Genomic DNA, 12,986 nt, shown 5'->3' with positions numbered 1-12,986 from the left:
AGCTCCCCAGGTGATGCTCCCCAAAATGAGCTCCCTGCAGCGTGCTGTGCTCATTTGCCTTTTACCCTCCCCTTATGCAAGGGCACACTCAGAGGGTTCTCACTGCTTTGGTGCTTTTATGACATTTGTGCGGAAATGGGAACGTGTGAGTTCAGCTGGAATTAAGATGACTGTTCTGTGGATATTTACTTTCCCCATTCTTGCCTAGGGAGGCAAAACAATTTTTACTGGAATATCTCCTTTCCTAGGAGATACTAGTTATTAAAGGAGACATCCTAGTTATTAAAGGTAAAGCTTTAAGCACAATGTAGTGCATCCTTACAGAAGACAGGTTCATTAGCTTAAACATTAACATCAAGAACTAAACTTATAACAATATTCCTCTTAGTGTTTTGTTTATTTGTTTGGGTTTTAGCATTATCTTCTCATTCTTAAGTTATTCAGCTTCCTTGAGGTTTTCCTTCAATACATTGAGTTTTCCAAAGGCAATATAAGCATAGAAGAATCAAGTTTTGCATAGTTGAATAGTGACTTACTTTCTGTAAGTCAGGTAGAATTAAGTAGAACAGCAGTGTTATTTGTACCTAGAACATTTGATTTATAAACAGGAGGCAATGACTACCAAAAATAAAAGAAGAATAAATAAATTACAATTATTCTTCTGAGTTTGGGTTAAGGGATGTAGTAATTCTATCTACTTGAGTTCTCAGGTCAGTCATTTTTTATGCTAGGATTTTCTAATGCTATACTAGTGTAGTTCTGGTTAAAATCCCTTCCTAAAACTCTTAAGGTGGGCTCAGGTTACCATAGCTCAGAACAGCTTGATAAAGAATTTTATTTCTCATTTTCCTCAGTCAAAGATACTAACGTTTGCAAGCTTACATAATGAGGAATGGGAATATTCAGAAAAGTGGTTGCTAATGCATTTTTTCTTTTTTAAAAAAAAATATGAAGCAAAAATACATTTTGTTGAACATGCTGAAAAAATTTATTAGGACAATACTTCTGTTAATTAATGGTTTTTTTGTCTTTTCATGTATTTGACGTAACCATACAGTCAATTGTACTGATCTCTTGTGCAGCTGGGAAGCACCTGAAAGAAAAGGACAGAAAAGTGTGCCCTTTTATTCACTCCAGCAGATTTGGCACAGTCGTGACACAGCCTAAAGGCTTCCTGCACAAACAAGTCAGGTTGCTTCAGTCAGGAATTTTTTTCAGGCCAAAAGGAGGGGAAACTCAGTTAAAAAAAGGGAAAAAGGAAAAATAAAGAGTATTTAGATTAAACCTATGGCAAATTCTAATAAAGTTTTCTAGTGAAACCCTTTAAATGTTTGTTTGCAAGGCTCTGGCATTGGATTGCAACCAAGAAATGGCAGCTCAATATCCAACTATACTGGATTGTTAAAAAGCTAATGAACATGGATTTAACTAAGGAAAACAGCACTCTTTTGATACCAGAATATACTGATATCTTTGTAGGAGCAAATACAACTTTAATAGAGAATCCTAGCATCTTTTATGTTGGAAAAGACCTTTGTGACCATCAAGTCCAAGCATTAACCCAGCACTGCCAAGTCCACCACTAAATCATGTCCCCAGGTGTCACATCTATGCATGTTTTAAATACCTCCAGGGATGGGGACTCACCACTGCCCTGCTCAGCCTGGTTCATGTTTCACATGCTGAATAAGAAGGTAGCATTAGGATAAAAATTCTGATGGTGGATCTGCCATCATGACTCTAAAAGCTGCATTATTTATTGAAAGACCATTACAGTACTGGTGAGGAGAAGCATGACTAAAATTGGAGAATCAAAATGTAGTGAAAATTCATTGTGATCCTGAGATTAATATGGATACTGTACAGTGTTTTTGTGGAAGTCAGACAAGTGGTATTGGGGATTACTATGAATCAACCACAAGTGATTCATTGAACATAATGACCTTTGTTACATTTTGTGCAAGTTTGCTACTTAAAAAGGGCTAAGCTGGAATTCCTGGAAGTGGTAATTCACTCTTTATGCATGACTTGATTTTCTTTTCTAACTTACTTGGATGAGGTGGCATAGGATTTTACATCATGGTGTTCTTGCCAGCAACATCTAGTAATTCATTCTGCCAGCAAGAATGCCACCTGAGATGTTACTTTTTTATCTGGCTGGTGAGGTGATATCTATCACAAAGAAATCTGGATACTGGAAGAGGGACTTTGGAGTGGAAAGTAGTACCTTACTTATTATGGATTGTGCTAATTACAGAAGGGAAGATTGCTCTCAAGTCCCAGTGTGTCAGATGAAGCTGCAGTTATTTAGTACATCTGAAAATCAGACAAGAGGAATGTTAAATTGGAAAAAAAGTGTTATTTCAAAAAAAGTCACTGTCCCTAGTCACCACTAGGACTTCATTTCAAAGGTAATTTAAATTAATTTCGTCCAGTTCAGCACTTTGCAGTTATTATTGTTTGTCTGAGGACTCTGGCAACACTTTTCTTCAATATTGTTGATTTCAGTGGACTTGAATGCAAGAATTTTAGTTCGCTATCTCATCAAAGGACTGTCTTCTTAATCTATAACATCTCACTACTCTGAGTCAATATAAACCACAGACCATTGATATTAGGAAATTTATGATGATGTATAGATTTGAACTTGCCATGTTAACATTTATGATGCCAGGTAGAAATTAAAAGTTCTTTTAGAACTATTTTTTATGTAAATTAGAAAATAATTCTTTTTTTTTTTAACACTATCAAATCTGGTAAATAATTTGCACAAGTTCTTTACTGTAAAAATAGACCTCCACATGGAAGCATTTAATTTCATTTACATTACTATTGTTCAGAACATAGATAGTAGAAGGTGTACTGATATATTCATAAGTGATCCAGCATCTGCTGGGAAAAGGGAAAACAATTAGAGATTTAAATCCTTTTATTCATCCAAAAGAGCATTTAGTCTCAACATAAGAAAATAAATGAAAAAATAAATAAAATATTGGAAAAGTTAAAATAATTTCAATTTTTTTTCTTTTTTTTCTTTTTTTTTTTAGCTTACAGATGCAACAGATGATGTTGTTCTCCCTTATAAGTATCTTACAAAAATGTCCAGAAAAACCTTTCAGTCATGGGTATAATAATCAGTTCACTGTTATCAAAAGAATGGGTAGTACTGAGTAACTTCAATCCTTTTTGTATTCTTGTCACGTGAGAAAGCCCTATATTGAAGCATAAACAGAACATGCCTTGGAAGAAAATGTAGTCATTGCCTAATTGAATATACAATTTATTTTATCATTCATTTTAAGGTATCTTTCATTTTATTGAAAAAAAAAACCTACCAAACCCATCCTCTGGTGTGCATGCTCATTATTTTAAAATTAAGACCTTCTGTTGCTTAAGTGCTTGTACATAAAAGCACAAACACATCTAAATTTACTCTCCTGTGTAGGCCAATTGAATTAACTTGGCTGCACATTTGAATAATATAAAAATGCACATGATGATCAGTAGAACCAGAACTCATAATTTCTTTCAGAAATCACATGTAACTATTCACTTGCAAAAGTAATTTATAATTTTCTTTATAAACATGGAGAATCAGACAAATGGAAGATCCAAAAAGTTGAAGAATGCTAATGTTTTTTTGAAATAGTGTAGTTTGTATATCAAGACCAAGAGGCCAGTTTCTATATGCATTATTCAAATTACTTGATAAAGAAATAAAGATGCTTTCCTCCAGCTGAATGAATGATGTACAAGTCATTAATTAAAAATATATGTAAAATTATGTATTCTAAATACGTTTTTTACTCTTAAGTGTGTTCTTCTCTTAAATCAGTTCCTTCACAATAGATTTATATCTGAATATTCATGGCACACTACAAAACAATTTAATTAAAAATGATCACTTTTTTCTTTCTCTTTCCAGTTCAACAGAAGAGCAGTTTCACTGGCAAACACAAGGTAATGTACCTATCTACATATATGTATCACTTACATTCTTTCCCAGAAAGATTATTTTTACCTAAAAAAGATGGAGGGGAAAAGCACATTGATGTATGTGTAGGTTTTTGTTGGGGTTTTTTTTTTTGTGTTTTTTCTCATTGCTAGTGTGTGAAAACTGTACTTAAAAAGTGACAAGATTTGGCAAAAGTTTTTAGGATTGACAAAAAGTACACTGAAACTAAGTAGAGTTTTGAGAAGGGACATTGCTAAATGTGTCTTTACTTTTTTTACTACTAGACCTAAATATTCTCATTTTGCTTTTATTAATCCAAGGCCTCACTTTCAAAGGATGGCACAATTTTCAGTATGGCCAGCATCCTGGGAATGTGTGGCCTCCATTCCTTCATCAGCTGTGAATGCTTAGTCACATATAACTGGTTTTAGCTTTTGCCTTGTATATGGCTTTACCTTTTTGGCCTTCTTTTACATTTTTATGTTGTTAATTTCATTACAGATGGTCAGAAAGATATAGAAGATGAACTCACCACTGGTCTGGAGCTGGTGGACTCCTGTATTAGATCGCTGCAGGAATCAGGGATACTTGATCCACAGGATTATTCAGCCAGTGAAAGTAAGTTACTAGAAATACGTTTTCTAGAACTCAGAAATTTCTTGCTTTAAAACTGAATGCATGTCTTTAAGCTCTGCTAGTTTTTTGGGGGGAAAACAAGCACATGAAATATATTTAAAGGAAAATATTTTCTAATTGCAATGTTGCTGTACTATACTATAAGGTCATGTTACAAAACTTCAGCATCACCATCATGAAAACAACATTCAAACAGCAATTTTTCACTATCCAAAATGAAAATGAAAACATACTGGGTGGCTGTGAGGAAGTCTGACATCTGATTGTAACCACTTGGCCAAGTAGCTGGTAACTCCTTACAACTAAAATTTTCTCGTGGATACATAGACAGAAAGAAGTGAACTTAAAGATAATGCACAGAATGGCAGCTGGAGCAAAAAAAGTGAAGTCTTTCCTCCAAGGTTGGCTCACTGGTCACTTACCAGCCATTCTGTTGGCACAGCTGTGCAGTGAGAGGATGGATTGTTGGCTAGAACCAGCCACTGGGGAAGGGAATCAAGGCTACACAACAGCAAAAGTGTCAAGGGACATGCCACTCAGTGTGTTTGTAGAGCAGATGTCTACCAACAGTTGTGCTCATGAGTCACACCAAGACTGTTTTCCAGCATGTTAACTGGTCTGTTATCAGATGTAGCACTAGATGATGAAAAGGCAGGTTAATTCCCTAGATTCCTTTCTTTTTTCTCAGGCTCCTATCTCATATTCTGTCCCCATCTGCCACAATATAAACCCACATTCACTTCTTTGAAGTTCTTGACACTGGCTTTGCTTTTTTTTTAGTATTCCTCTACATGTCATTCCCTCTTTCTCAGTTGATCCCTGCTACCCAGTACCTTCTGACTGAGTCACATCTTTGGAGGTGGCTGCCCAATTCAGCTTTCTTGCTATCAAAAGGGAAAATCTCCCCTTCATCTAAAAAAGTTGATGAACTGTGACAGCCACCTTCTTCAAAGCATCTCTAGCAATGACAAGTCATCACCTGCAATATGGTCATCAGGTGACAGAAGGAAGACATTGCACATTGGATACAGAATTTTATTTTTCCAGAACACTTTTCATTATTTTAAAACAAGGTTTGCTGTCAAATTAAAGCTGAAAATCCTGGGACAGTAAAAAATGTTTCATTTTTCATGTACACAAGATTTCTGGGCCAACAGTGTCACTAACACTTTTGTTATGGTTTTGCTTAATCTGAACATAGTCTGTATGATTGACATCTGTTAAAATGTTGCTTGATCTGAACAAAATGGGGAAAGTGATGAAACAATGCAAGCCCTTGGTTTTTTCTTCATTTGGGGGTGAGGAGAAACAAAACAGACTAGCATGATAAGGATTGCCTTCAAAATGTGGCACTGTGATAAAAAAATGAAATGGGGTAGATGGCAATAGAGGAGATTGAGAGCAGAGTGGGGCCAACTTGTGTGGAGAACTGCCAAAAACTGGCTTAAGAGGTGGAAACTAAGAAAAAAATATTGGAGAAAGATGAAGATAGTACATGGAATGAAGTTTGTGTACATGAAAAAAACGAATACTAAAGACATTTCTGGGGAGCATCACAATAAGCTAAAAGACAAATAGGAATGCAGGTAGATAGAAAGAAAAATAAAGAACATGAGCAAATGGAAAATGGTAATGGAGAAGAGGAACAATAGAGATGGATTTGTAGGGGATCATCAGGAGAGGAATTGAGGTTTGTTGAAGCAGGAGGTCCATACAGAATGTTGAAAGCTGAGTTTGCTTGGCTGGATGATTTGCCTGTGGGAGCAAGAGCTAAGTGCAAAGAAAGGGAACAACAGGGCGATGAGAACAACAGTCAAGAAAAGGAAAAGTGGTATCATTATGGACAGGACAGTAGCTGTCACTAAGAAATATAGGTTTGGAGAGAACAGGCAGGTGCATGTGCTCACAGGGAAGCAGGCTTCCCCACAGGGCTGCAAGCTTGATCTTCTGCATTGTCAGGAAATATTTATAAAGCCTTTTGTCACAGTGCCCTTATTCCTCTGCTCTGGGCTCAGCTTGTAATAAAACTAGATTGCTATTTGCCATTTATGGGTTTAATTAAGAATCAGATCTATATGCCAAAGCTAACAGTTGCAGCTCTGCTAATCACTCATAAATATAATTAGGATGTCATATACTGGATTTTTTTTCCTGGTTTGGAGGTATTTTCTGAATTTTGAGTAAAATGTTACAAACACATCAGACATGTAAAACATTACTGTGTTTTAAAAGTCAAAAGTACAAAAGTCAAGATTGTACAGCATAATTTGAATTTCTTATGAATGCATTAGAAAACAACTATTATGCCTTATTTTGTACATTTTCTGTCCACGCCCAGTTACCCCAAGTTAAGGCTCAAATTGCAACAGCACACTAGAGGGGAGAGTGCTTCTGACTTCTGTAAGCAACGAGTAGAACACATACACAATGAAAACAAAAGTCTCATATTTACTTAAGATTTTTTTGTGTCCCTCCTTTGTGTTGTAAAGCTTTCCTGTTATAGTTGAGAAATCATTGAAAGTATATTCTGCTGATACATGGTTTTAGGTGTTCCCAGTTAGGTGTGCTGAGAACAAAGTGTTGTAACAGAACACTTTGGGAGCACAGTCTCAAATATTTGAAGCATGATACAAAAAGAAGTTTAAAGCCCACTCTGTAATGTCTCAAACACAGTATTTGCATTTCCTAGACACTTCAGTTCTTAATCCTTTCAATTTTGAAATAGGAAATGAGATCTGTATAAATGTCTCACTTTACAGGTATTCCAAAAATCACCATTTGTGATATATCTGAAGTAAACATTGAGTGTTGTAGAATTATCCTCCAGGGTGCTATTTTTTTTCCTTTGTATTGAACATTTTTCAATGGAGACCTGATGTGATGCAGTAAAAAACACAGAACCATTTTGCATTGTGTGCACTGGCCATAAGGCAAGGAAGGAGGGGAAGAGCGATGACTCAGAAAAGGAAACTTAGTCTGGCATTTTCTAACTTTTGAGCTCCCAATTTGACAATTTTACTTATGTTTACTTCTCTGCAGTTTGACTGCAAAACTATATTTTAAGTAACAAGACTGACTCTGAGGAGAGCATTTCCTGCCTGCCATGCATTTGAAGCAGATTTTTTGAAATCATCATATGAAAGCCTGCCCAGTGATGTGACCAGAGCTTCCTTTTCTGAACTGTGTGCATCTAGTCTAACGACTTAATCTATCAGTAGCCCTGCCTTTGTAGAGGATTAGTGTGTCTCTACTCAGAATCTTTACAATTTGGTTTCATGCACTCTGATTTTCTCAAACTTAATTGTAAAAAGTTGTCACATAGCAGTGAGCTGTTATAATACTCCAAATCCCAAACATCACTTCACATATGCTATTCCTTTGGTAGCAAATAAAAGCCATGGAAAAAAGGCTAATGGGACAAGTCACATGAAAGGGGCTTACACAGGAGGGGCTCTGGATTGCTAATAGAGATGCTTGCTAATTATCTTTACTGAGTGTGAATCAGCAAATGTAAAAAACCTTAAGTACATAAAACTTCTTTATTTGGTGAAATGAAAGCAGAGTGATCACTGGTTTTAAAGGAATTATTATCAGACAGACACATTCATAACTGCCACAAGCTCTCATACATGCTTCCTGTGATGGAGCTGACCCTGGGACAAAGTTACATGCAACCAAGGGGAGTTCCTGCACTGTCCCCCGCCTCTTTCTTCTGTCCCAACTCAGTGTTAGTTGTCTTCCTCAAACCATGTGCTGCCAGCTGCAACCGACAGACAGAGAATCAGGGAACTTCCAGAATTATGCAAGAAACTGCAGCTGACTGGAGCCTGAGCCTGCATCTCCATGGTCCAGTTCCCCATACTGCACTGATTTCTCATCACCTCTCTGTTGCTCTAGATCTGTCAAGACTATGTCACTCCAGTTTACATCAAACATGTCATAGTTTTGTGGCCTCAGAGGGCTGTTCAGCCTGTCCTGAGCATTCCTGGGGATCATCAGCAAACAACAGTGGTCCACACATCCCCTCAGTCTCTGAGGGAGGGCACTTACAGCTCCTGCTGGTGTCAGCAGACATCAGGTACAAAGGGTCCAGAGTTCACTCTGAGGGCACTCAGTCCATCCTCCTCCCTGCTCCTCATTGCTGTAACACTCGGCTTGCCTGGCAGCTCCTCTCTGAAAACATTTCTTCCTTCTGCCACTAGCTTTTTCTAACAGGAACTCAAAAGTACTGCTTTTGCATAAATGAAGATAAGTAACTGTCACCCTAAATAGGGTCAGGGGAAAGACCAGACGTGTGAGAGCCAACGTAATCCCATATAAGATGCTGGAAACGAGTCATGGAAGAGGGATGGGAATGCACAGTAACTGCAGGACCTGAAATCACTGGGTGAGGAAGCATGCAGAGGAACAAAATTTAGTTCAGAACAGAATTATCTCTTTAAGGATGTTTCAGGAGACACAGCAATACTGAACAGTGAATGTAGCTCAGGAAAGGTACTTTCATGGCAGAATGGTTTAATCTAGTGAGGAAAGACATGAAAATAAATTTTGTGAGGGCTGAGTATGCACTGTGGAGACGAAAAGTTAATATTTCTGACTAGAAATCTTGGAAAAATGCGGGATAAAGAAGCAAGACATTATTTCCTGCCCTTCCCATCACTGCACCACTGTCTCAAAATCACACAACTACTTCAGATCCATTCCTTTTACTGCCTTGTCAATGCACCTCCTTTTTTGTTTTTGTTTGGTTTCTTTTTCCTTTTTTCCACTAACATTATATGTAAGAACAATTGAAAAGGTGGAAAGCTGCATGGAAGGAAGGACAGTAAACACAGATATACAGTTGTCTCAGTTAAGAAGATTGGTTGCTGAGGACATTTGTCATTAAGGTTTAATAAGGTTGCAGTCTGGCCTGCAGATGAGTGGGAAAGGTCCTGATGAGCTGCCTGAGGCCCCCAGATGTTCATCCTCTGTGACAGAGAAACTGGAGTCCTCTAAGCAGCTGTTAAGACCAAACTACCTTTTCCTGATGATGTTTGTAAATTCACAGTTTACAGATGAGTAGTGTAAGGTAAAAGTGGAACAGGGGGAAAAGTTGGTTCTATAGTTCTTTCCCTTCTATTAGTTTCTCTGTCCCCCTATTCCTGTGGATCACTAGCATGCCACATTAGAGGATTGACATGACACTGTCATCAAAACAATTTCTGAGAGAATTAGCTGAAGCTCACTGAGTCTTTACAGAACACACTGCATCCTTGCAGTCTACAGCGGTGAAGACAGGCAGTGATTTTTCTTTCTGTCATGGCATTAGCAAAAGGAGGGTTAGCAGACTTCTAAGATTACTGAGCAAATCCATTGGCAGTTTCTTCCTAGCTTAAACCACAGGCACAAATGTCTGCTAATACAGAAGTCTCTAATTTTAATTTATCTATTCTTAAATATTCCACACTTCTTCCTTTGCTTCAGCCTCCACAAAATAACCATCGGGCCGGTCTTTAAAGGATTATTGGGCAGATTTATGAAGCTTTCAGTGTTTATGTTTCTAACTGAAACAGAATAATTTAATTATTTTTCACTTGCTTCATCACTTCATTTGGCAACCTTCCTTGTTTGCTCTCTAAATCAACAGTACAGACTGTAGGAACAGAGCTCTCGTTGACATGGATCAGAAAACTTTCTGGATAGTTCTCCTAATTGTCTTGATAATTTTTAAATGCTCATTTTTAATTTCAGTTTTTAATTTTTTTTAGAACAAGCAGTTTCTATTAGAATTGCAGTTTTTCCCACACAACATTGCCAGTACTCCAGATGAATTTTTTCCCCACATTTTCTGGATACATATTTTTATTTATGTCTGTGACCCTGTTATCCTGGTGCTCAGGATTAATTGCAGAATTCAGAGCACTGATAAGGGGATAAATACAATGAAGATTTAATAATGACATCTTCTTGGCTAAGGCCATTTCATAATGCACTTCACAGATGCTACATATTGACAGAAATGCAGGCAATTAAATGTCCAAGTTCTTCTAGGGAAGAAAAAAAATGGTTTGCCACTCTGGTCTCAATCCCACAATATATTAACTCTTATAGTAATTTGAAACTATTTGCCCCAAATGTAGCAGAAACAGGTAGCAGTACTATTTAGATGCTGCGGTTTTTCCCTCTGAAGAATTAATTATGTTACAAGAGCATTTCACCACATGAAATTACATGCAGATGTTGCATTAGACAGATGTAGATTTCACTTAAAACCCCTGTCTAATTATGAGGCTGAAAAGGTAGGCTAAACTCTTAATTTATTCTCTTAATTCACTTTTGTTTCAGCAATTTTTTGTAATAAGAGAGATCCTCCTTACCCAGTGGAAAGCAATTGTCCCAGCTTGAAAAAAGCACTCCTTGTTCAACCTGTATGATTTTCAGCTTTTATCAGCTGATTTTATTATAGATGCTGAAAATGGATTGAAACAAAAAGGCACTATTTACACAATGAATGTCTAAAAGGATGTCTGTTTTCCATCCCATAGCTCTTGCTTTGTGAAATTGCCACCTGTCAGATGGCTGGACATGGTCAATGAGATGAAATTTGGCAACAGTGGACATCACAGTTTTTGACAGATGAAGTTATTTCCATTTCATTATCTGCCCTGACAGCCAGGGCTATCCAGTTTAGTCATTCTTTGTGCACACAAAGGAGGTCTTCTTGTGGGATCTCCTGGTAAACATACACACTAATAAAATCATGTGCTCTTTGAGAGTGTTTCCAAGCTGCAAAACCCCTAGGAACTGTGCACGCCCCTCCTCCATTTCAGGATCAGAGACTTAGGAGTAGAAGTGGCATAAGTGCCTAACACAGGCTACATTATCTTTCTGTCTGCTGCATTAATTCAAACCTGGCAGTGTCTGACACAACAGTTCATAGCTCCAGGTAAATCTCTCAGAGTATGAAGTCTGATGAAATTTTCATTTATTATGGAACCTTCTGTCAGTATTGTAATGTATTTAGAGTAAATATTGATGGTTAGACATTTTGGATGCCTCTATTTACTCCATTCATCTCTTCTAAAACAAGCCTTAAAGTCATCTTTGCCCAATTTGTAATGGAGTAAATCTCTGAAAGGGGAGCACCATTTTTCAGAGGGTGGTTTCACAGTTGTTCATTGTGTGTTCTCACAGAGAAAGTTGTCTCAACTGTGAGTCAAATTCAGTCTTTTGAAGTAGTTGTTAAATATGTGGATTTGTTAGAAATGGGGATAAGGTGTTGTTTCCTTTACCTATCTCCCCTTTTTGGCCCTAGTCACCCTAAGTGTGAGCATGAAATAGCTATTAAGTCATTTAACATTGTAATAACCACTGGCTGATCACAAACAGAGACCTGCTTTCCAGGGGCAATCCTCAGCAGGAGATGAATGTCTTTACCAAATAGCTGACGATGAAAAGCTCCTGTAGATTCATTGCTACACCCCACTAAGACATTAGGATTTGATGAAATGAAGCCGGCTCTAGTGCTGCTGAGAGCCAGCTCTTACATCTCAGCATCAGTGTTTACAGCCAGTGCTGCCTCAGAAGATGCTCCATCAGCACTAAGCATCCTTAGCTTGAACTCTATTGAATATTTTCCTTCTCTGTAACAGGCAGAGCTCAAAGGCATTGAGAATAGCACCAGAAGAAGAGATGTAGCTCAAACACTGCCATGCAGTACTCCATCACCTCTGCCCTTCTGGGTATCAGGATGGTATAACAGGCACATCTTTGTGACTGACATATCACATCCTGGTAAATTCATGTCAGTGTTCTTTACTTTAAGGGCATGAGTGAAGTTTTCCTTTTTGGCTGCTTCCCTTATGCAGGCAGGAGAACAAACTTAGGAGCAGAGTCACAATATGGGCTTTCACCGCCAGGATTCCTGACAGACTTTGGTATCTACTTCAGGATGAACTCAGGTCCAGTTACTCTTTGGTTTGCTGCCTGTCTTCAAGTTCATGTGTGATTGTTGCAAGCAGGAAACCTGGTGAAGGCTGAATGGACCATCAGTGTTCAGGGAAGCAGTTTATGCTCTCCCTGGTTTCCTCAGAGGTGGCACAGAAGTTGCTGTGGGCACCCTCCTGTGCAGGGCTTCAATCATCTCAATTCTTCTGCTGCCCTTCTGCAGATTGGTAGGTACCTGAATGAGTTTACAGGCATCTAGGGGCAAAGCACTAGAAACCACTGGCAGAAGTGCTGTTTAAAACTGGTAGCCCAGTACATGCCCTTATTGTTGGACCTAAACTTCTGCAGGCTGCCTCTTGCAATTTTCTCTCCTCTGGAAGTTCTCCAGCTGGAGACACACCATCGTAACATCCAGCCTTCTCCCTTTCTGTGCTCTCTTGCCTTTTCTTAGTGCACCATCTTTCCC

General features: G+C 38.0%; 1 protein-coding gene across 1 annotated transcript in view; it reads left to right on the top strand.

Moving 5' to 3' along the window:
- CTNND2 (catenin delta 2) overlaps positions 1-12,986 on the top strand; it is a 635,688-nt gene that overhangs the window by 332,002 nt on the left and 290,700 nt on the right. Inside the window, exons 4-5 of the mRNA XM_014307661.2 lie at positions 3,926-3,960; positions 4,457-4,573. Coding sequence (XP_014163136.2) covers positions 3,926-3,960; positions 4,457-4,573 — 152 coding nt within the window. The remainder of the gene's footprint in view (positions 1-3,925; positions 3,961-4,456; positions 4,574-12,986) is intronic.

This window comes from Geospiza fortis, unplaced genomic scaffold (genome assembly GCF_000277835.1).
Source record: "Geospiza fortis unplaced genomic scaffold, GeoFor_1.0 scaffold281, whole genome shotgun sequence".
Classification (NCBI taxonomy): domain Eukaryota; kingdom Metazoa; phylum Chordata; class Aves; order Passeriformes; family Thraupidae; genus Geospiza; species Geospiza fortis.
The sequence above is the reverse complement of the archived record's forward strand: the minus strand, read 5'-3'. Positions and strand labels throughout refer to the sequence as shown.